The sequence below is a fragment of the Protopterus annectens genome, chromosome 11.part0 (assembly GCF_019279795.1).
Source record: "Protopterus annectens isolate FY-2018-M chromosome 11.part0, PAN1.0, whole genome shotgun sequence".
Taxonomy (NCBI): domain Eukaryota; kingdom Metazoa; phylum Chordata; order Ceratodontiformes; family Protopteridae; genus Protopterus; species Protopterus annectens.
The window spans coordinates 1,200,955,967-1,200,981,975 of record NC_056745.1 but is presented as its reverse complement, the minus strand read 5'-3'; the positions used below and the strand labels follow the sequence as shown (position 1 = coordinate 1,200,981,975).

The 26,009-nt window shown below is 41.1% G+C and overlaps 1 protein-coding gene across 1 annotated transcript in view; it reads right to left on the bottom strand.

Moving 5' to 3' along the window:
• PTPN12 (protein tyrosine phosphatase non-receptor type 12) overlaps positions 1-26,009 on the bottom strand; it is a 3,019,581-nt gene that overhangs the window by 2,655,914 nt on the left and 337,658 nt on the right. The window contains exon 4 of the mRNA XM_044088562.1: positions 23,832-23,927. Within this exon, the coding sequence (XP_043944497.1) occupies positions 23,832-23,927 (96 nt within the window). The remainder of the gene's footprint in view (positions 1-23,831; positions 23,928-26,009) is intronic.

The window sequence follows — 26,009 nt, the reverse complement described above, 5'->3', positions numbered from 1 at the left end:
CCCAGGGGTGTATTTTCTGTAACCCATCCACTCAAGGTTTCTCTTGAAGAGTGTTAGTGAGGGCTCTGCCTAATGTAGTTAGGAATTTTGTACCAAGGCATGGGGAGTCTCTGTGACAGGAATCTATCCCTCCAGCTTGTTCTATTTATTGTTGTGGCGAGGTTTAGCTCACTAGAGCGAGTGGCTCGCAGTGACTTGGATTTCTTTAGGTGGAGCATGTCCATCAATTCTGAGTTGGACATGGCTTTGTAAGTCAGGCAGAAATCACCTCTGAGTAAGTGATATGCCACTGAGTACAGCCGGAGTTTTTCCAATCGGGCTGCATAGGACATATGTTTGAGGCCAGTAATCCTCTTGGTGAGGAACTTTTGTGGTCTTTCCAGCTGTTGGAAGTACCTTGTGAGGTACATCCCAAATGGGGCATTGTACTCTATAATGGGTCTGATGAGTGACGAGTAGAGGGGCACTATAACCTCTATTTCTAGATGCGAACCCTTTAGTAATTAGATGGGCTACATAGAAGGATTTCCTAACTAATTTGGCAATACGATTGCCAAAGGAGAGATTACTATCTACCTGGGTCCCCAGATCTCTTATTACCTCTTCTGTATTAAGGGGGCTGCTACCTATGTGGTAATTCCTGGGTGTTTTGTTTTTACCAAACGGGATGACTATGCATTTTTTGGTATTAAGCTTGAGACCATGACTTTGACACCAGATGTCCGTCTCAGTAAGGCCCTTTTGGAGAATGTCCGTGTCAGCCGGAGAGTCAATTATGGCTCCCAGTTTACAGTCATCGGCGAACTTGGTTAGCCAAAGTCCTCCTGTGTTTGCCTGTACCTCTGAGAAGTATATGCCGAACAGTAGGGGTCCCAGGACCGAGCCTTGTGGGACACCACTTGTGACTGGTTTAGAGTCGGACCTGGAGCCCGCTATTCTTACTGTGTGAGTTCTGTCTGTAAGCCAGTTGGCAACCCATCTCATGACGTAGGGGTTTCTGTTCAGGCTGTTGAGTTTTTCTATAATTCTCGAGTGGAGAATGGTGTCAAAAGCCTTGGCAAGGTCAAGGTAGGCTGTGTGAACCACCTTCCCCTCATCTATGGCCTTGGTGACTGTCTCGAAGAAGTCAACTAAGTTTAGTAGGCATGATCTGCCCTTAACAAAGCTGAACTGGGTCGGATCAAGTGTTTGGAGGTTCCCAATGTCTTTGTTAATGAGCTCCATGATGATGCGCTCCACAGCCTTACAGACCAGGCTAGTCAGACTTATGGGGCGATAGTTCCCAGGGTCAGTTGTGGCCCCTCCTTTGTGGAGCGGAATAACCGTTGCTGTGTGCCATTCTATGGGCACGTAGCCTGTGGAGAGGCTGAGACTGAACAGTGAGTTTAGGTGGGGGGGTTGGTTCGTTCTGTAGTTCGTGCAAGATACAGCCTGGGACACCATCTAGCCCCACTGACGCTGTGCTTTTGAAAGAGCTGTTTTCACCTGTCCATCTGTGATTTCCGGGACACTACACATTTCCGGTATTGTTGTGGGCCCTATTGGGGGTGAGAGGGAGGTGAAGTTTGCACTGAATCTATCTGCCAGGATGTTGGCAATATCAGTAGGTTCAGTATATTTTGTGCTATTTTGCACTAGCTCAGAGCATATCTGCGAGTTGCCACTTAGATTCTTGACATAGCTAAAGAAGGCTTTGTGGTTATCTTTTGAATCCTTGGCTATTTTTCTTTCGAAGTTGGCCTTGGATGATTTTATGAGGGACCTTAGTTTCTTACTGATACTGATCAGGAATGTCTTTCCTTCTTGGGATTTGCTTTTTTTCTGAACTAGTTTCCTCCTTCTATTGTATAGCCTGTTTATGGCAGGGGTCCACCAGACGGGTTCCTTCTCTTAGGGGAGTGAGTCTTAGTTTTGCTAGGGATGGCACGATCCATGCATCCTTGTAAGTGCTCAGAGAGTGCATTTGTAAAGGTTCCTGCATCTTGGACACTGTTATCCTTTAGCGTGGGGGCTGTGAAACTTACCACCTCTGTCTTAAGTAAGGTGAAGTTTGCTGTAGAAAAGTTTTTCACTGTGGTTTCCTTGGTGGGGGTGGGGGTGTGATGTGGACATCCAGAGTGATTAGTTTATGGTCTGATCTAACCAGTGATGGGTTGACCTCCGGTGCGGGACACCTGTCGCCCATGTTGGTGATGACCAGGTCCCAACATGTTTTCACCTCTGGTAGGGGAGTTTACCAGCTGATCCAGGGCATTTGAGGTGATAAATTCTAGGAAGCGCTGGACCTGGGAGTTTGTACTTGAGTAGTTTTCCCAGTTAACGGTAGGGTAATTGAAATCACCCAATATCAGGGTGTTCGGTAGGCAGTTAAGACTTTTGATTAGCTGTAATGACTTAATACCAAAGCAGCCCAAAAATATAACTAAATAAATAAAATAAAACAAAACAAAAAAATCAACTAAGGGAAGGGGATTTGTGTGGTGTTACAACTCGCTAACCTAAGAGCATCTCAGACTACTCCATTTTTATAATTTGTACAGTATCCTGCACCTCCTATGTAACTGCAAAGCTTCTGGATTCGAAGAATCACCTAAACGCCCACATATTTTTTTTTCTTTTATATGCCTAAAGGAACACGCTACAACTCAATGCTCTCTTCCTGTCCTACTCTATCTCCGTGTATGTATATGACATTTTGTCGTTTACGCATAATGATGAACTGAAAATTGAGCAAAGCTGCCTACTCTTAAAAAATAATTTAAAAACAGTTTTTTTTTTTTTTTCAGGAAGGCAAGTCCTACTTGCACCCCCCCCCCCTGTTAATTATATACACTAATTTAGAGACTGTGCTACAATGAGGAAAGGGCAAATTCCCAACTGTTAACAATTCTTCCCAGAAAATATTATGGCAATGTGAGATCAGGTGACTTCTGATTAGCTGTACTGACTTTTTTTCTGTGTGATGAATGCTTTATTTCACCACCTAAATGAAACACGTGTGTGTGTGTGTGTGTGTGTGTGTGTGTGTGTGTGTGTGTGTGTGTGTGTGTGTGTGTGTGTGTTTGTGTGTAAAAAGGTAGATACACACACACACAGCAGATACAGATGTGTATGTACTGTATGTCACTTTCATGAGCATTGCAGAATACAACCTAGCATTTTAGACACTTTATGAAATCTGTATAGACAAGGACTCTTACTTGCACCAGATGGGTTATTATATTCAAATGCAAGTCTTACTTTTGACTAAACTGTTCTACATGCTATTCTACTTTATCCTCTGCTGTTGTCACTAACCAGATGTCTAAATATTTTAAACACTTTTTTTTTTTTGCTTCTTCTTGGTCTGTGGCACATCTGAAAAGGATTCAGGCCTGTGTACTGTCCCAGTTAACAAATGATAAACAAACAACTAAATATATAAACAGAGCAAATTCACCATCTGCTTTAAAATATATTCCTGGAAGAAGAAAAGGCATAGATATAGATTTTTTTTTTACCACATCTATCGATGATTCTATTCTCTTTATCATTAAAAAGTCTCTCAGCTTTTCCTGGTTAGGGGTCACCACAGCGGAACTCCGGTCCGTTAATGATTGGCAGTGGATTTTACGGTGCCGAGTTGCCAGCCCAACACCCAACATTGAAAGAAGGCACACCCATTCATACACACACCTACCTGCATGTCTTTAAATGTCATACGACTGTGGGGAAGACATGCAGACTCCACACAGAAGGTGCTCCAGCAGAGAATCGAACAGGAGAACCTCTTGCTGTGAGGCGACAATGCTAACCGCTGCACCACAGCGTCCCATTTCTAATCTCTTTATCATTAAGGACAGTATTTCTCTCGGGTAGGAGTTTGGCCCCTTCTGCTGATTCTAGATAAAGGGCATCTGGGTGTCCTCCTGGCTTTTGGTTAAGGAAGAGAGATGCACCTGGGCCCTATAAAATCTACTTGGCCTTTTAGGAAAAAAAAGACTACAAATCTGGACCTTACAATACAACCAGTAAAGTTCTATGCAGAGGTGATAATTTCACTGCTTTGGGGAATGGTCATAAATAGTAACTCTGAATCCCTCTGTTTGTCATTATAAAACTCTGCAGACAGCCACTGTAAACTGTCCCCTCATAACGAACAAAGTACCTCCAAATGTGAGATCATCAGGAAATGAGTCTGGGGCTAATGTGTCTTCACAGTCAGTATTGCAGCCCCATGGAGAAGACATCTGTAACCTGTAATCTAAGTAGCCTTCCTCCTCATGTGCAATATCTGGTTTTAAGGAATCCAAAATCAGAAGAGGTTGATACTCCACAACAAATGAAGCAAACCAGACGAATGAAAAGACAAGTCCTTTATTCGAATAAGTAAGCGCTTTCACGTTGCTTAGAACGCTTCATCGGACTTCAACAAACCATAAAAATTTGAATCAACTTATATATAAGTAAAGCACGAATGAAAATCACATTAGCAAGTCACATGCAAGTTACAAAAATACATCATTTCCTTTCCATAAAAATTACATAAAATAAAATACATAAATATATATATCCTAAAAATCTCATGCTAATAAATGAATAGTAGAAGTAAAATATTAAAACATATTAAAACATATATTAGATAAAGAAACATATTACTACTGTTTAATGTTTCAAAGGTTTATCTAATAAAAATGGTCTCAATGAAAATTTATCGAGACCATGACCTTTACTCGCAGATAGCTTAATTATCCACTTTGCCTCAGCTTTTTCTGTCTTATTGCCAATATTACCAAGTCTTTCAGTCTCTGTTAACTGTCCTATTACTAAAAATCTAAAGGCATGTGTGGTGTCATTTTGTAGTACATGCTTGGCTAGGGCATTCCCTTCATTCTCTCTATGTATGGCATACAAATGCTCTCGTATCCTTTCTCTTAGAGTTCTATTAGTCTTTCCTATATAGAAACAATAACATTTTATGCAGGATGCTAAATAAATCACATTTCTTGACTTGCAATCAGCGTATTCATTAAACTAATATTTAACACCAGTATCTGGATGTATAAAAACATTAGATTTCATTATATATATACACTGGTTGCAAGAGCGACATGCAAATGTACCCTTTCTCTCAGAGGAGATCTTATTTTTAGGCACTCTCTCATAGCAAAGCATATGTTTTAAAGATTTAGTATTCTTATAGCTAAAAGATGGTTTTTCACCCACTAAGTCTTTTATACCATCATCTAACTGTAAAATATTCCAATGTCTCTTAATAATATTGACAATAGAAGTATTATTAGTAAAGGGTATCACTAGTCTCCTCTTATCATTATTCCTCACTATAGGTCTCTCATCTATACTGCCTTGTTTTTTAATAAAAGGATGTCCTAGATGTGTACGTTCAAAAGTATCCAATGAACGCATATCTCTATTGCAATAGCCTCTATGTCTAAAATCACTTTCTATAGTTTTTAATGCATTAGAAAAAGCCAAATCATCACTAGTTATGTTAGAAAAACGTTTCACCTGATTATTTACAATGTTTTTGTGTATATGGGGGGATGCATGCTACTTCTGTGAAGAATAGCATTCTTCCTACATTATCATTATTCTTCCTGCATTCCTTATCAGATAGCCTCAGTGATCACTCCCCTACATTCCTACTCAAAAAATACCTGTACCAAGCTAAACCTGTCATCTATCGTCAAATACATAAAAAAATAAACTTTAACCCACTCACATTCATCTCATCCCTCAAAGAATGTAACTGGCATGCTCTAAAGTACCTCAGTCTAGATGACGCAGTTGAATCTTTTAATACTACCTTCCTGAACATCCTTAATTACCATGCCCCCATAAGATTTTCCAGAACCAAAGCACAACCCTCCCCATGGCTACAGAAAACCACTAAGTCAGAAATGAAAAACAGGGATAAAGCCTGGGAGCACTGGCAAAACCAAAACCCCATAGCTAGACAGAAATTCCTAGAACTACGCAATAGAGTCAAAAAGCTAATAAAACGGGACAAATTCCAATACTACCAGTCTGCCCTAGACTCCTCACAACACAGCCCCAAACAATTCTGGTCCTCCATAAACTCCATCCTCCACCCAGGTAAAGTCAGTACCCCTCCTCCTAACATCCCTCACTCCTTAGAAAATATTGCTACCTCATCCAACACACACTTCACCCAAACCATACTATCACTAGGTAAACAACACAACCCCCCTCCCCTCCAACCCACACCTTCAACTAGTAATCTCCCCACTGCCTTCTCTTTTTCTCCTGTACCTACCTCCATCATAAAAAAACTCTTAACTAAACTTAAACCCACCAAATTAGCAGCAGACAACCTCCCAAGTGAATACCTACAAATCGCAGCTGATGCTCTGGCCTACCCAGTATCCATCTTGATTAACCGATCTCAGAAAGTTACGTTCCCACATTGTGGAAAGTCTCGCATATAATTCCCCTCCACAAAGGCGGACCCTCTGCAGAACTAACCAATTACCACCCCATAGCTATTCTCTCTCCACTCTCCAAAATACTAGAGAGATGCATACACTCTCAGGTCTCACACTACCTCCTTACTAACAACCTCCTTTCCAGTACTCAGCATGGTTTCCGACCAAACCATAGCACCACCACTGCCTTACTCTCCTTTACTAACACTATCCTTCAGCATAAAAACAATGGCTATCTCTCCTCTGCTACTTTCCTAGACCTATCTAAAGCATTTGACATGGTCCCACACAAACAACTTATCTCCGTCCTCAATAACCTATCCTTCTCACAATCAGTCACCAACTAGTTTCAGAGTTACCTGTCTGACCGCCAACAATCCGTTGTATGGCAGAATGACATATCTTCCCAACTACCTGTCTCCATAGGGGTTCCCCAAGGATCCATCCTTGGACCCCTACTTTTCTCTGTTTACACCAATAATCTAGCCTCTGCCACAAAACATGGCACACTCATCCAATACGCAGATGACTCTACCATCATCTGCTCAGCCCAGTCCCTACCCAAACTGCAAAAAGTCACACAGGAAGCCTTTTCCTCTGTTGAAACATGGTTATCCGATGCCCAATTAATACTCAACCCAAACAAAACTAAACTACTCATCTTCCAACCCACCAAACATACTCAAAACAACTCTCACTTTAACATCACAGCAAAAGACAACACCACTATATACCCAACTGAACACACCAAATTGCTAGGAGTGGAAATAGACAATAAACTAAAATTTGACATTCACATATCCATGACCATAAAAAAAGTCCACAAAAAACTAGGAGCATTATACAGAAATAAACAATTTCTCACCAAAGCAGCAAAGATTTCAATAGCAAATTCCCAAGTTATCTCCACACTACTTTATGCCTCTCCAGTATATACCAACCTAAGGCAATGTGATCTAAACAAGCTAGAGACCTGCTACAACAAAATCGCAAAATTCGCCACAGGGGCATCCTACCGTAGTCACCACTGTCTCTCACTTGCTGAACTGGGCTGGCTTGAACTCCCTCACCTCCTTCAGTGGTATCAATTCTCACTCACCCACAAACTAGTAAACCATCCACTAAATGTCCCATCCCTCCAGAATCTACTCCAACCCTATCGCACCACCAGACCACTAAGATCCAGCAACAAAAATCACTTGCAGATCACTAAAGCCAATAACTCTGCTGGTGAAGCACTATTCTCTTGCCATAGCCAAATTATGGAACTCACTCCCACCCACAATTACCTCCGTACCATCATGTACCAACTTCAAAACTTTATTAAAAGCGCACCTAAAAACATGCTGGCTATGCCCTTGCAACTCCCACTCTAATATCATCCACCCCATCCAACTACTACCTTTCTTTCACCTCCACTAACTACCTTGATGATAGCAAGCTCAGATGCTCATAAGCCTAGTACTTATTATACAGCAGGAACTTCTCATTGTTACATTTGTTAATGCCGGTTATGTACTTCACAGATAAAGATTCTAGTTGTCTACTGATGTACTATGTTCTTCATCTGTAAATATGTTGTAAGTAATTTCTATGTTAAATTGTTAATCACTATGTAATCCAATGTAACTACTGTCTGTTTATTTTACTGTGGAGCTTTTCTCCCCGGGCCTCTGCTGAAAATGGACCCACGTCCAGTCGGACACTCCCAGTCAACAAATTTAAATAAATAAATAAATAAAAATAAATAAATTTTGCAAGCACACTTGTTCTGCTTAGCCGGCAACCACAGACTTCCACTTCAGAACATCTGCTCCCATACAGATTTATGGAAATTCAAATTTCAAAAATATTAGAATAAACTGGTGAAATCCAGTCCCCCCAAAAGAAAAATTCACTGCACGCTCTCACTGCAGACCTAGCCAATTAACTAAACAATTGATCGTCTGGCTGTTTTGCACAACGTGGCAAGAATGTAGTGATGACGGCTGACCACACATCTGCCTTTATAACAGAAATAGTTGTGTTAAGTAAACTTACCATAAGAACAGATGTTCAAATAGATCACTCAAAGTGACCTAAGCTACATAGGATGCCCTTCCAAGAATGGACTAGCCAAGCCAGCTTCCAGAGCTTTAAGGCACTTTCTACTTCCCTGTATCTTATGCTACTGCAACAGTGATCTAATATTGAACACAGTACAGTTGTTTCAATAAACTTACCATAACAGTTAATGTTCAAATAGATCACTGTTGCAGAAGAAGGACCCTCTGTCCACCCCCCCCTCTTTTTTTTTTTTTTTTATATGCCAAAGTATGGTATTTTCATTGCTGTTCCTATCTAGCAGAGCTGTGGCCTCCCTCTTCTGAGGAATGAAAGTTTTGAAGCATTGGCACCATAGCCACTGATTTTACATTGCTTTCCTTAAGCTGTACAGAGAAACACTATCCTGTGAGATGACATGAGAAAATATTTCTCCAAATAACAGATAAAAACAATTTGCCATGACATATATTATGTATTAGTATGCAATATAACATAACTAAGCCCACTAAAACTCGTATGATTAATTATTACATTGACTCATTTAGGAAAATTATTAATGCAAATATAACTTAAAAATCTGGTTTGATCTTTTAACACCATTCATAGTTACAAAGAGCTATCCACATAAAATATGTTGTTGTGTCTTTCGGCTTTTCCCGGTTAGGGGTCACCACAGCGGAACTCTGGTCCGCTAATGATTGGCAGTAGATTTTTACGTGCCAAGTTGCCAGCCCTGATGCACAACCTTCAACGAAGGTACGCCCATTCACGCATGTCTCCACACAGAAGACGCTCTAGCTGAGAATCGAACAGGACGTCTTACTGTGAGGTGACAACGCTACTGCAGCACCACCACCGCAGTACTATCCACATAAATATACAGAGAAATAACTAATTCCTGGAACAGAAAGGATTTGTTTGTTTTAATGTATTAAAGAACTAAAAGTTCTGGATATGCAAATAGAAACAACATACAAAATTCCATAAGATTGGCTAACTATGCAAAGCATTCTGACTTTATTCGCAAGATTTATGCAGAATAATTAGTAATTCTTCATTTAAAGAAATACCTATATGAAATCATAGATAATGATTATGACATGGGAAATAGTATTTCGAAATTTTACAAGATATTGATAAATTGTAAAACAACACCCAAATCCTCATATTTGAATTATATAACAAAAGGACACTCAATACAGCTAACTGAAGAAATTAAATCAAATATTTTATTATCAATAAAACATACATCCTTTACAAAATACTGGAAAGTTTTTAATTGGAAATGCTTGCACAGAGCATTCTTAACTCCAAATAGAATTACTAAAATGAATTCTTCCACAAAGGGAATATGTTGGAGGCATGAGCAAATACACAATGCAGATTGGAATCACATTCTTTTCGACTTGTGTTAAAATTAAGCCATTTTGGAATGGTATTAAAAACTCTTTACAAGCTTTATTTAATAAACCGTTTAACTTATCTAAAGCTCTAGTACTATTACATGTGTACGAAGGTCCTCATTTGAATGAGTCAAATATGTATCTAGTATGGACAATACTTGCAATCTCAAGGAAGTGTATAACAAGAAGATGGAATACAAATAGAATACCGACTTTGGAAGACTTCTACAGCCCACTGAAGACCACAGCATTGTTGGAAATTAAAATTAAAGAATTAAGGATTCATCCTAAGCCATTTACTAACAATACGTGGAAAAAAGTCTTATCATTGATTGACACTTTACAATAACTGAACAGATAACACTGTGATAACTGGATTGTTACACCTACAAAGTAATTGCATATATTGAGCACTGTTATAGTATCAGGCTGATGTAAATAGTGTACACAGTTATTAAGATGTTATATACAAATACTATGGAATTTATTCAACTGTACTTGAAAAATAAAAATTTTTGAGGAAAGAAAATATTTCTCTATGTTCACCTGAAAACCCAGAAAGAGAAAAAAAAGTTTTTTTTTTTTTTTTACCCAAGACACATACTTGAGACAACCTGTGAAAGGATATGTAAAAATAAGGCAGTTTTACAACTATGGTAAAATATGAATGCCTTGCAACTTGCAGTGGACTACTACAGGAGCCAGGCACTTTGCAAACACTCTCGGAGCTGTTGACAAACCTAAGGGCAAAGCAGAAAACAGAAAATGTCATGTGAAGGTTTAGAAATGTCAAGAACATGCTTCCAGGTTCCTTCTTTCTTTGGCATAAAATAAATCCTTGAATAAAATCCTTTCCCTCTTAGTTCTAGGGAAGCAGGTTCTATAACCCCTTAATACAGCATCTGGTCTAAAATAGGAGGGAGCAGAGCGGTTTGATTGGCTGGATGAAGAGGAATCCCTTGAAAAAGAGGGAAGGAATTCCACTGCCAGTTGTACCCTTTTTGAATGATTCTCAGAACCCAAATGTCAGAAGTTATCTGGTGCCGCAGATGAAAGTGAAAGTGAAGACCTAGACTCAGGAAAACTTTACACGATTGCCAGAGTGGGAAGGGGACAGCACATGAAGAGGCATATCGTACCTACTTTTCTTACATTGTCCTTGATTTTGGGAGGACCTTCCTTTCTTCTTTGAACCTCCCTGCCAATGCCTGTGCTTGCAGAGAATGCTAATTCTGGTTCCTGAAAAAGAGCCTGAACTGGAAGAAAAGTTTCTACTCTATTACGCTTTGGCAAGGAGGGTTGACAACTCAGGGTAACCCCCTGAAATAACTTTAATCCTTTAAACCAACATTAGCAAGGGAAAGACCAAATAATGCACTCAGGATCTCAGCTTCAGCAGACAGGAAAATCTTACTGACCCAGTGGCAGCTGCTCTAGAAACAGCATCGGTAGTGTCATGAGCACATTTTAGAGAACATATGGTTACCCAAGACACAAAAGACACTAATGAATTCAGATACGCCTTGGTCTCTGAATAACGGGATCAGCATAACTTTCCCAAACTCTTAATGGAAATGAGCAGAAACTTGGACATCAGACATGTGAACCTGACAATTCACTATTCTGATGGCTAAAGCAGAAGTACAAACGTTCATCACAAATCTACTGAGGCTTTTCCGCAGCTTGGCAGAAGGAATAAGGCCAGATGCCATACGGAGTTTGGAAGAAGCTAATTTTAGATCAGAAATTACATGCAGAATTTGGGGGAATGTGGCATGTTATACCATTTATCAGACTTTCTGGGAGCAGGCACTGACTGTCAGGCAAACTGCTGGTTGAAAAAAAGTGTCCTCTAAGGCTGGCAATATAGAAAAACATCTGTAGGCTGAGGAAAATCTGCACATAACAAATCATGACATCTTTACAAGAATTCTGGTATTTCTTTTATTCAAACTGAAAAAAGTCATCTTTAAAATTAAGGGAAAACTCAGCATGTAAAGACTGAAAAGCTTTAAGTAAACCTTCAGCAAACCCTAACAATCTTCCTTATCTGCTTTAGCATTCCTAAACCTGAAAAGAGTAAAGATGTTATCTCCACATTGACTTGCAGCAACCATCCCATTAGGAGGGATAACATGTATTTAGTTGTTTTAACAAGGATGGTCAACCATCAGTGAATAAATAAATACAATTTTTTTATTTAGAAAAAGCAGAAATCCTTCAAGCAGTGATCTGGTATCCCTGCAGCCTCAACAGTCTACATGACAAAGTAAAATATTAGGAATAAGGATAACTGTTCAAAATGTGGGATCCTGGCTGCAGCTAACTTAGCAAAAACACAAAAAAAAACAAAACAAATGAAGTTCCTGTTTCTGGAGGAAAAATTAGTCCTGTTAAGGGTTTAAGCAGATCTTTATTCAACAATGGACGAGCGGTCAAGATCCAACATTCTGAACAGTTATCTTTATTCCTAATCTTTTACGTTACTTTTTAAATACACATGTTGTATCCCCTGCAGGGAGGGGTTTCTGCAAAACTCACAGTAGAGATTACTTCTTTGATTTACCCAGTTTTAGGAATTCTAGTTGGCCTAGCACTTCAGGCAATATGAGGTGCAGATTGGATAATAGAAACTTCTCTACCAGAAGTGGACTCTTATGACCTTGATCCCTTATCTGTTTTAGGAGAAGATAAATGTCTAACATTATGTTTTCTGGAAAACCCACCAGAAAAGAGCAGCTTGAAGGACATCCCCTTCCCTAGGAATGAAGTTCCTCAGAATGGCTTAGTGAAGGAGCATTCCTTCCCTGATGCCTGCAAAAATGGTTTTCTCTTACCCATCAAGGGCAGCCGAATAGCTGCAGAGAATATTTCTGCCTCTCAGTCCTCAGTGACTTACCCCACACACACACATTTACATTTTACATTTTTGCCAGGGGTCAGGTTCAAACCTCTATCTACCTATTTATTCAGACAATAATGTAACGCATTTACCACATGCACCACTGACCTTACTTACTGAGGAGCAGCATCAGAGGGACCAATACAAAATGATGAGCAGTCTGAGGAACAAGCAGATGTCCACAGTGGAGTCACCCATAACAGGCTGAGGCAAAGGGAAGCAGAGTCAAGTTCTAACACCTCTGGACAGCTTTTCTCTTCAAGTCAAGGAGGGAACAGTAGACTTACATGGACCTAGGTCTATGCCCTTGCTGCAAAAGTTGTCTGATAAACAGTTAGCAGAACTCTGAAGGGCCAGTCATACCTCCTAAGAGAAGAGGACTGAGGTAATTTTTGTGATAATCACCAAACACACTAACCCTAGTTCATAACACCACTTTTTGATATAAAACTTACACAATTCCTCACAAAATATAATAAACAAGGGAAGTCCCATAGGACTCAGGGCTGTCTAATGAAAAATGTGTCAGACAAGCAGGTAACAGACCTTAGTCAAGTTTTACAAGTCGTGGCAGTTTGGAATTTTTTTTGCTATTTAGTTTGTTTGATTGTTATACTCCACTCTCTTACTCAGCAGCTCCTGTTTTTATTCCTGAACAGAGCTTAGGATAGTTGGTGATGCAACCTGACAGGCAAAATATGTTTTGAAGAAAGCATCAACCCCCAGAATCACAAGTTTTGATAAAAAATTACAATCCTTTCTCACAAAAATCAGTCTGAAAGGCATTTCTCACAGGGAATCATAACAAAAATGGCAGGTTTAAGGTAAACTTTTAAGTGACAACCAATATAAAAGTACAATTGTGTACACTTACCATAAATGTAGATGTTCGAGTGTATTCACTGTTGCAGTCATCAGATTTGGGTTATCTGCCTGCAGGTAGCCATCAGCCGGCCTGAATACCACAGTCTTCGGATTTCTGAGTTGGATGCTGTCACTTCTTCCATGATGTCAGGTCATTAGGGGTATAAAACATGCAGCCAATGCCATTACATCAGTTTTTCTTGCCCCGGATGTCAGGTGCCCCCACAACAGGAAGCAATTATATGGTATGGAACACCCCCAGCAAAAAGCAAATACACACGATATAATATATGCCAAACAAGGAGGAAAGGTAAAAGTCAAGAGAAGTCAGGGGGGGCTGGAAGGAGGGTAACCAGGACTGAAACAGTGAATACACTCAAACATCTACATTTATGGTAAGTGTACACAACTGTACTATGTTCTTCATGTTTCACTGTGGTAGTCATCACATTTGGGTTGATTCCCAAAGCTAAGGAAGGGTGGAGGTAGTTAAAGAGCATTAGGGCTAGCAATAAGGCCCTGTAAGACTGCTGTGGCAGATCCAGCTCTGGATTTAGAAAAGATAGGCAGGTGGTAATGCTTGGTGAAAGTATGTACAGAGCTCCAGGTTGCAGCTTCCAGGATGTCCCTGGTAGGGACTCCTTTGAGAAATGCAGCAGAGGTAGATGCAGCCCTGGTGTAATGTGTTCTTATCCCCTGTGGGGTAAGTTTTCCATGGTTTCTGCAGCAGAAATGGATGCAATGTGCTATCCATTTGGAAATGGTTTGCTTTGAAATGGCCTTCCCCTCTGCCCCTGCAACAAAGTTAACTAGCAGCTGGTCAGATTTTCTGAGAGGCTTAGTCCTGTCCAAACAGAATCTAAACTGTCTGTGTACGTCCAGAGAATGCAGTATCCTTTCCCCTTTATTCTGAGGATTAGGGAAAGAAGTAGGCAAATGAATGGACTGGTTTAGAGTCACACTAGACACCACCTTGGGCATAAAGGATGGATTACTCCTGAGGGAAACCCTGTCCGCATGGAAGATCAGGAAGGGTTCCACTGCCATGAGGGCCTGCAGTTCAGAAACACTTCTTGCTGAAGTGATGGCTAGAACTAAAGCGGATTTCCAAGAAAGGAATTTCAACTCTGCTGTAGCAGCTGGTTCAAAGGTGGGAAGAGTGAGTTTTTCCAATACAAAGTTAAGGTCCTAGCTAGAGTGGGAGCCCTCCTGGGGTGGGGTCTTAAATTTTTGGCCCCTCTAAGGAATTGTTTTAGCAGGGGATGAGAGAAGAGGGGTGGCTCAGTATTATAATGTGCTGATATGGCAGAGGCATGAATCTTAATTGAAGAGAAAGATAGGCCCTTGTGGAGCATTTCTGTTAAATAATCTAGAATATGAGGTAAGCTGGGCACCGTTATACCCATCCCCTGAGCCTGGCTCCAGGAACAGTATCTTTTCCACTTTTCTGAATAGGATTTTCTAGTACTAGGCCCCCTTGCCTCAAGAATGACATCCAGCACCTGCTTACTGAGGGTTGCTGGAGGTCAGCTCAGGGAATTAGCCAGGCTGCAAGGTTCAGGGTTTGAAGCTGAGGGTGCAGAATCTGGCCCACCTGCTGGGACAGCAGGGAAGGGGTCTGAGGCAGGTGTCAAGGTTGTAGCACTGTCAGACTGTGCAAAAGGGGGTACCAGTGCTGGCGTGGCCAGTCTGGTGCAATCAGTATTGTCCTTGGCTTGTCCTGTTTGATCTTTAGTAGAACCTTTGAGAGGAGACGCAGAGGGGGAAAGGCATAAACTGAGAGGCTTTCCCAGGTAAAGCACAGGGCATCCACTTTCCAAGCTTGCCTGTGGGGAGTTCTGGTGCAGAATTTGTTCAACTGGTAGTTCTGAGGGGAGGCAAACAGGTATACCTCTGGTGTCCCCATTTGCTCCTCAGGAGCTTGAATACTTTGGGTTCCAATTTCCATTCGTGTGGGTCCATGACATTTCTGCTTAAGTCGTCTGCCAGTGAATTTAGTTTGCCTGGCAGGAATTGAGCTTGAAGGTTCACTTGGTAGCTCAAGGCTGTGTCCCACAGAGCCATGGTTAGTCTACAGAGTGGGTAGGAATGGGTTCCCCCCTGCTTGTTTATGTACCACATAACTGTAGTGTTGTCTGTCTTTACCAATAGTTGTCCTGGAAGAATAAGGTCTTTGAAGGCTGTCAGAGCATTCTGTACAGCTAACATTTCTTTTTGATTGATATGCAGGTGCATCTGTTTTGGGTTCCATTTGCCCTGAATGCACTGCCCTGCAATGTGAGCCCCCCATGCATAGTCTGATGCGTCTGCTAAGGTTTGGGCGGCAGGGGGTAGAGTGAAAGGGAGTCGCTTGTTGTGGTAGCAGGCCTCTGCCCACCAAAGGAACTCTTCCCTTAGAAAAGGAATGATAGGAATCAATATTTCCAGGTCCTGAGAATGTTGACACCATAGACCTTTTAGAGACCATTGAAGTTTCCTCATATGTAGTCTTGCATATGGAATTAACAGAATGCAAGAGGCCATGAACCCCAGGGCTTGCAGGATTTTCCTTGCAGATAGCTGGGTTTTTGTGGCCAGTAGTTTGAAGTAGGTTGTCAAATGAACTTGTTTCTCTGGAGTGAGGAATGCCATCTGGGATGTTGTGTTCAAGCTTGCTTCCAGGAATACAATCTGTTGGCAAGGTAATAGGTGCGATTTCTTCTCATTGATGGTGTACCCCAGTGAAGTTAGAAGTCTCTTTACAAATGCCAGGTGCTATAATAGCAAGTCCTGACTCTCTGCCTGAATCAGGCAATCGTCCAAGTATGGGTAAATCTGAATATTTCTCTGCCTGCAAAATGCAATGGCTGGTGCTAGGCACTTTGTGAACACCCTGGGCGCAGTAGATAAGTCAAAGGGAAGTGCAGAGAACTGATAGTGCATGGAGCATGCCCTGAAGTGTAGGTATTTTCTGCAGGATTCCCTTACTGGGATGTGCAGGTAAGCTTGTAAGCCTAGAGTTGCCAGCCAAGCATTCTTGGCTAGCATAGGAAGAAGCTGCTGAAGAGTTAGCATTTTGAATTTTGGAACCACAAGAAAGGTGTTGAGAATAGAAAGGTCTACGATAGGACGTCAGGAGTTTTCTTTTCTGGGAACCAGGAACAGTCTTGACTAAAAACCTTGTCCCCTTTGTTCTTCTGGGACAGGTTGAATAGCCCTCTGATACTGAGGAGAGAGAGAGCACTTGATTTGGGGCCTCCTCCCACTGGTTTGGAGGGAGGTCTGGCCATCCACTTGGGGTTGGGAAAGAGTGGGAGTGGAATCTGTATCCCAGGGAAACTATGTTTAAAACCCATTTGTTTTGGGTAATGAGTTCCCAGTTTTTTTGCATGCAGGGCGAGCTTTCCTCCTAAGGGAGCAAGTAGTTGAGCAAAGCTTGGTAGAGATAAGGATAAGCCATTATGCCATTTTTCCATAGGGGTGGCTTACTACTCCCTGATTTGGAAGTGGGGGCCACCACTGCTTAGATCTGTGCATAGTCTGAGACCGAAGTCTTGGTGGTCTACTGCTCCTGGGTTTGGACTGAGAAGGCCTGGAAGGGACTGGAAAGGACCAGTTCTTTGAAGGCCAATGCCTACCAAATCTAGGTGGCTGTACTTGTAAGAAATCTTTAACAGTCTGCATAGATTTAACTTTTTCCTCCATCCTTTTGAGGACTACTTCTGCCTTGTTGCCAAAAAGGTGCTCTTGGTATAAAGGTGCATCCAGTAATTTAGCTTTAACATGATCTGCAAGTTTTGTTCCTTAAGTCAAGCATGCCTTCTAAGTACAGACCCAGTGACAGCAGTCCTGCAAGATGCTTCAAAACCACATTGCAAAGTATGTTTACCTACTTGGTCAGCAGAATGCATTAACTCTTGTAAATCTTTGTGTTCAGCACAGTCAGGAATCAACATAATTTTCTGTTTAATTAATCCCATAATATGCTGCTGATACTTTAACATATGAAACTGGCAATTTAAAGCCCTAATGGCCAAAGTAGCAGAAGTATTTATCGTCTTACCCCATCTACATAAAGCTCTAGAATCCCTATCAGAAGGGGTAGCATTTTTGGCAGTAGTAGCCTTAATGCCTTTTGGTCCTTGGGAAATGGTCTCTGGATCCGCAGTAGGATTCTTGAAAAGAAATTTGTGAGAGTCAGGTACTCTGTAGTACCTATCAGGTTTCCTGGGAGCTGGAGGCAAAGTGTCTGGGGTAAGGCTGGATTCCAAGAAAACATCATCTACAATCTCCAGAACAGGAGGGATAGCTAGCGGCCTGTGTTGAGGCAGGATTAAAAATTCCCCAAGTCTATTTTTGGACTGAGAATAGTTCTCGCTTTCCCAGTGGAAATGCTCCCCAAGGGTATGCAAGGTTTCACCAAAAGAAAAATCTTCTGGAGGGGAAGCAGAGGGAATGGAATCCTCTGCATCAGAATCCTCATAAGTAGATAAGGGTAAATCCTGGTAGTCAGAAGGAACAGAGATATCAGATTCCTGATCAGATCAATTAGAAAGAAAATCAGTTCTAGGTCTCTTAGAGGGGGAAGGCTGGCTTCCCCTAATTAAGGTAATAAGGTCTTCAGCCATTCTAATCATTTGTTTTTGAGGCATATGGGCCTGGGAATGCACTTTGGTCAGTTTTCTAGGCTTAGTGCGAGCTTTAAGCCTGTGGAATTCAGTATTCTTAGCTTGAAACGAAGTCGCCGGTTTGATATGAAAATCGGTAGGCCTGAATACACACTCAGAAGCCAGTGCCTGCACAGCGGCTCTGGACCCATCCAAGGTAGAGACATCCGCAGGATCCATAGTCGAAGAAGCATCTCGTGGCATACCAGACTCTGAATGGGTCTCAGTAGAGGCCTGCGAATCTGTAGTAGTGGGTATCAGGGGCTGCGAAAGCGCCTCACTGAGTACCAGCAGACTGGCGACTAGCTTATCGGAAGCGCCGTTGGCAGTTTTGGACCTATGCGGTCTGTCTCTGTCTTTATCCTTACTTTTTTGGGAAGATCAGTAGTCGGATGGCTTAACAAATCCATTTCGAAGTACGGAGATAGAGAACAAAAGTATTTAGCTACAAAAATAGCCCGACAACGAATAGTTCGGGCGCTAAACAAGGCACAAAACCGACAGCGAGGGATGTCGTGGTCTGGGCCTAAACAGGTGACGCAGTAAGAATGAAAATCTCTATGAGGTATTTGCTTTCCACAGGCAAGACAATTGTTAATTTTTTCTGACATTGGTTAGAGCAAGAAAAAAGGATCCCCAACGAGGTACTTATCTTTTTGAAGACTTAAGGTCTGAAACTCGAGAACGAAAATTTCAGGAGTTGGCCGACTGGCACTTGTGAACTGCTTCGCCTTCGGGCACCGCACAGCAAGAAAGACTAATGTAATGGCGTCGACTGCATGTTTTATACCCCTGACGTCATGAAAGAAGCGACAGCAACCGACGCAGAAATCCGAAGACTCTGGTATTCAGGCCGGCTGAGGCTACCTGCAGGCAGATAACCCAAATGTGATGACTGCAACAGTGAAACATGAAGATCATCATCAGTTCTTGCCTAGCTTCTAACAGAAAAGCACATTTCTTCAAAAAAATAATGAAGTGGAAGGTATTTCCCTAATGGGGTACTTATCTCACACCAGCCTTAGTGAAGAGTTAGCAAGAAGAGTACACTTCCATGGCAAAAAAGCTTTGAAGTTTTAGCATTCTAGCCACTGATTTTATACTGCTCTTCACAAGCAGTACCATGGCTAGGGTGTATGGAAGGTGTCCTAAATCTTTGGAAGCTATCCAGCTGGCCCAGTCCTTGGAAGGGAGTCCCATAAAGCTTAGGCTACTGCGACATCCAACTATGAACACACATGGAGACATCTGAAGGGTGCAAGGTGAAAGATGGACATAGGTGGGAATGGAATGAGCTCCAAAACTCTGACAGATGCACGACTCCACACCTGAGGCAGAGATTCTTGTTAAGATTAAAAATTACAATAGTAACCTACAATAGGTACTTTGACTCTCTCTATGCCTCACACAAACCACAAAAAAGTCAGACTTCCCTAATTATTGCAGCTTCTATATACAAAAAAAATTACATTGCATTGTACAGAAACAGAATGACCCCTTTCTCCCCAGACACATTTGAAATAATTTGGTTTCCTACATTCATTTTTTACTGATCAATAGTGAAAGAAACATACTAACTGGCCACATCAGCATTCAGTTAAGTTGATCCCTTGAACAGTTTATAAGTACACAATTTTTAGACTTACTTGGGTCTTCCCTGAAACAAACCTGAGCTTTCCCCGGGAGTCTGCCCTCACTAACTGAAAGCCAGTAGTAGGTAATGCGGTTTAAAACAACTAAAGGCTTCCTATAGAATTGCCTACCTGCTTACTACTCAAGCTGGAGCATTAAGCGTCAAACATGTCCTCATTTCAGGTACACAGTATAGTCTAACAGTTTCTAAATTCTAAATCAAATAGCACTACTCTTCAAACAGCTGAGAATACTCAGATTCAATTTACCACCACTAATACCATCCTGAAAAACAACTGTTTAAAAGCTGTATCAGCAGCACGTTTTTACCACCTACTGTAACCTACAAGAAAGCGACTACCTTTAAAACACACATTACTAGTCAGAAGCCCAAGTACAAAACATGATCAAGACACCCTACAGCTACAAAGATCCCCATATACTATGTGAAGAACCGAAACAGTCTTCCACAAACCTGCTAGCTTTGTGTATTTTGTCTGGTAAAGTATTCCAATCTACAAGGGTAAATTTTCTTTTGAATGTTCCTGAAAGCACACATCATAATCAACCTTATAGGGGAACAGGTTAAATCTACAGAATTGGTGCCTAAGCTATCCTACTAAAAATCACATTCCACAGCATTCAGGTAAGTACAGTTTTGTACCTACCATAAATGTAGATGTTCAAGTGTCTTCACTGCTGCAGTCATTACACTTGGGTTATACACTGGCGGAATAGCAAGGGTCCTGTGCTGAGGCAATAAAAGAAAATCTGAGCCTTTTCTTGGATTCTGGGTAATCCTGGCCCTCCCAATGGAAATGCTCCCTCATGGTATGTAAAGTTTCCCCAAAAGAGTAATCCTCAGGAGGAGAGGCTGAAGGAACTGATTCTTCAGCATCAGAGTCCTCATAGGGGGGTAAAGAATATCCCTGGTCTGAAGAGGAATCAGAATAAATAGAAACCTGGTCAGAGGAATCATAATCTGTATCCTGCCTAGGCCTTTTATCAGGAGGGGGATGGGAACCACTGATCAGAGTTATCAAGTCTTCGGCCATTTTGAGCATCTGTTTTTTAGGCATGGAGGCCTGTCCAGGTGAATGCTGTACTTGCTTCTTTGTCTTTAAAGTAGTTTTAGACTTGGCTGTAGATGCAATGGTAAGTTGTGGAGGCCTGAAAACACCCTCAGAAGCCAATGCCTGCTCAGCGGCTCCGGACCCATCTGATTGGTTAATCTCCGTAAGCCCAACACCTTGAGTATCCAGAGGCCTAGGCACCTCCACGTGGGAGTCGGTCGCGGCCTGTGGTTCTGAAGTAGCGGGTGTCAGGGGCTGCGAAAGCGCCTCACTGAAAACCGGCGACTGGCCTAGAAGAGGCTTCGTCGTCAGTTTTTGGCCTTGGGTGCCTGCCCTTATCTTTATCTTTGCGTTTTTGTACATTCCGGTCGTCAGTTGTTCCGACGGCATTGTATAATTAAACCTTCGGCCAAAGTAATGGCAAGCAAAATCAAACCGACATTTAATAGTGCATTTGTTAAATCTAGCACAAAACAGACAACTAGTGACGTTGTGATCTGGGCCTAGGCATGGAATACAGTAAGAATGAAAATCCTTATGAGGTATTTGCTTCCCACAAGAAATACAATTATTAACTTTTATTGACATCGGTCTGAGGCAAGAAAAAGTTTCCCCAACGGGGTACTTAGCTTTATTGAAGACTTCGGTTCTGAAATCGAATTTGATATCTCAGGAGTCGGCCGACCGGCACTTGCGAACTGCTTTTGCTTCGGGCACCGCGAGGCAAGAAAGACTGAAGAAAATGGTGTCGGCTGCATCTTATATACCCCTGGCGCACTGATGTCAGGGAAGAGGCGACAGCAACCGACGCCGGACCAAGACTTTGGAACTCTGGCCGACTGCGGGACCACCTGACGGCAGGATAACCCAAGTATAATGACTGCAGCAGTGAAACACGATGAACATCCATAATGATGCACAGAGAAAACTATGCAACCAGTGTAAATATGTAAATAAACTATGCTAATACCCTTGTACTGAATGCAATGCTTTTATTGTTTTTGTTTTCTTTTACACAAAAAGTCCACATAAAGGAACTACTGACTGTAAAGGTGGGTTATAATGTAACCTGCATGCAAACTGTAGGTTGAAAAACTACTTGGAAGGTAACCAGTTTAAATATGTCATTTCAAAAAGTTATTGCTTCTTGGCTTGAAAAGCCAATCTGTCTCATGGCCTGGGTTGTGGCTAAAAATGGCCTTTAGCCAGGAAGTAAATAGTGTGGGAAGAAATAGCCAGGGAACTCTTATGGCTAGGCTTGTATAGGCCCTAGGGCCGATAGCCTAGTACCAACCTATGAACCTATTTAGTTCAGTTCACTGTTAAAATAAAAAAAGCTCTCTGGTTGTAGTCATGTTAAGTGGAGCCACAACAGCTTTGTTCCACAGTAAAAAAAAAAAACCATTAAAGCCTCATGATCAGACAGTTAACTGAATTTATGTCTACTCTGTCCATTCAGATGTACTTTCTACTGATCAACCTAAACCCCTTAGGTCTGACTTACAAAGTCATGCGTTCTGCTTCTCTGCCTTATCCCACGCAACTTTGCATTTAATCCTCAAGACAAACCTTCAAATAATGCTCACTCTTGCAATTTCCTGATTCCATCTACATAGAGCAGCAGGTGTTAAGGCAGTCATCAAACTGTGAAGCTTAGACTGCTGGAAGAGATTAAGGAACTAGCCCCTGGTGCAATTAAAATTATTGTGCGAGGGGTTCCAGTACCGATTTTGCCTCAATATCATACTAGCACAGAGGTACTTTAAGGACTCCTGTATTTTTCACTTTAGTACGCTTTGTTACTTTTCAAATCATAACTCCAAAGAAACTATCAGAGTCAAAAGCACAGAGTGCAAGTTAGGAATGCTTTGGCCTTTGGCAGTTATGAGAACATTACAGCATACTTTAGCTCAAGTCTATTACCACACTTCTGATCAATATATCATATTGTAAATAACACTGCTGAAGCAAAAATGAGGAGATTAATTGTATAGACACTTTCTATGGAGGCATGCAAGGAAATGAAAGGGGAGAAAAGGCGCTTAAATTTTTGTACAAATTACACTACTTGCCAGACAGGGAGAAAATCTCAATGCAACACTCTCACTGGGGAAGGAATCTACATGATGCTGATACAAATACCATCTGGGTGACTTCATGTAATGCTGAAACATAGGAAATTGACTCACCAGGGGAAGAAGAAAATAACTAAGGCAAACTCAAGTCATAATGGAGGCATGCATTCACTGTGCTAACAGGAAGAAACAAATATAAAAGCCTTCTCATAAGGAAACTGCATAGTCCACTGCAGCAATTAATCTAAAAACTTCTTTCAGAAATAGGTCTTCTCAAGCACACTGCCCGCCTCTACTAGAATTCATCTGGGACATCAGAGCTGTATGTAAGCAGTTACACAAAGTGGAACAGGCGTGAGAAAATGAAGTAAGTTTAGAGCCTCTAGTGGCAAGAGTACTTCATAAGGAAGCCTACTCACACACACACACACACACACACACACACACACACACACACACACACACGCACACACACACACACACACACACACACACACACACAATGAATATGGATATTGATACACAAATAAGTCTTGATTACGAAAAAACTGAGAATTTGAAGTTTTAAGAACAAACCCAGAGATCCAAGTTCATAATTTCATTGTATACACTTTCTGCTAAAATACCTAAACCTCCTTCTAAAGATACACCTTCAATGAAAACTATTCAGAATTCGTTTCAAGTAGAACTATGGTAAAATGCCATTCAACTCTCAAACTTAGGCAGGGGAAAAGGTCTACTTACCACTACTTTGTATTCCCAAATCATCCTCCAGAAATCCAGTACTGTGTTTACAAGAGGACCCTGGGTAGCTATATAAGTCTTTGGTCCACACATACCCTAGAAATTAAAACAATACTTCACTGATCACACAAACAAACAAATGAAAATACATTTATTACAAGTTCTGTAAAAAGTTCCAATGAAAAATAAAGGCACGTGTATAATTATTATTTACACTTTCACTTCTAGCTAACAATGTGAAAATACCAATGTAAGATTATCTGACCCAAAATAAATTGTGATGCTGAAATTACCACAAAAGAACCCCCACTGTACAAAATAAGGTTCCACTGTGTACAGTAATAGCATTATAGAACAGACAACAGCAGCTCCTAAGCATTCAAGCTTATTAAGAAAGCTTTCAACACACTGCATAATCTTAACATAAGGCACACTAAATTCTATTGATGCTTCTTTTACTAGATAGTCTGCCTCTCTATCCATCACTGCTCTCTACCCATGGCTTCATGTCCACGGTTAGCAAAAGAGCTGTCCCAGGACCAGGTGAACAACGTATGATGCACAATGACAAACCACAGTTAAGTCAATACTGGTTTATGCAAGTAGTTTCCAGGTAACTTGCCAGTACTCAAATCAGTACAATAACGGTGTCCTGTTAAACAGCACAACCACTTCAATTTTGCTTCAAGTCAGGATATTCTTAGGTGGGCAAGTAGATGACCACTGGGTGCATTCAGCACTGAGTGAGTTCTGCTGAAGGACTGAATGTTTCTGGTAGGTGAGGTGTCAAGCAAGAACGATTGAGGGGGTCCCAAAGTGGTAAATAAACAACTCTGATGCTGAAATAGTTCAGATGAAAAGCAAAGGTACAGATCCTAAATTACAAGAATCTGCATTCATTCTGCGAGTTATAGGAATGCAGAGTTTTGTGAAGTCTACAGTAGGAATGCTAGTCAAATGTGTGCTCAAGTCCATTTGTAAACTGGTTAACTCAAATGGTCCGGGGAACCCCTTTCTGTAATAACATAGGAAATAATACAAATTTCAAAGGCAAATCATGAAAAACAATTTTTTAAGAAGGCTGAAGCAAATATAGAGTAGAACAAGAAATTCTAAGTAACCCATAACTGAATAAAAGAACTAAGCATTCAGTTTCATGGCAGTTAAGAGGGATGGATACATTAAATGATTAGAACTAAAACAATTCTATCTTTAAATAACATTTATTTAAACAAAGTATTCAAATGCATACTTCTAAACATATTACAAAATAAAACAAAGGATAAACAAAACTATATGAAAAACAATGAAAGCAGATAAAATAAAAATGCCAGTAAAGTAAAAAGCAATTACACATGGCCAGAGTTTACTAAAACCTGTCTGAAATGATGACATTTCACTGACTTTTGAATGAAGCCTCAGAGCCATACTCCGAAATAAGTGAAGACAGTCAATTCCATAACACTGGTTCAAGATGCATATGAAAAATAATCTGCCTGAACCCTCCGACACAATCCTGAAACAGCCAGCAGCCCTTTTCCTGATGAACTGAAGGGTTTGGCCAGAATAGCTCTTTCAGATAATCAGGACCCACATCATAAAGGTCTCAAGGTAAAATCCCAAATACAGACCTTGCAGCATCAAGAGTTAGTGCAAATCCCACAGCAGAGTAATGCGGAAGAATGGTGAGCTGCATGCAGATAATCTAGATGGAGCTCTCTGCAGGCATGCCTTGCCTCCTATTCAAAAGCTCAAGGCAAGCAGTGCAGGCTCAAATAAGATACTACTAGCACTTGTATCACTATAGCTAAACATAAAGATGTAATAAGGTTTTGGAGCCAAACAAGACTCTTCAAATGGGAATAAGGTGTCTTGACAACAGAAAAAAAAAAAAAACATCTTGACAACAGCTGCCTCCGGGCCTTTCTGTCAGCCTGTTATCAAGAACTTAAAGATCATGAACATATGGCTATGCAGTTGTATGAACAAGCTCTGCCTCACTTTTCATAGAAATGAGTTTTAAATTACTAACTGAATCTAATGAAGGATCGATAATAAGCAGTTTTCAAAGGTAGTAAAATCCAGCACTGACTCCTGAGTGGAACAGAGGTAAACCTGGGTATCAGCCACGTACAAACTTAGATGCATATCCACACTAATACTTGTGAACCTCTTGAC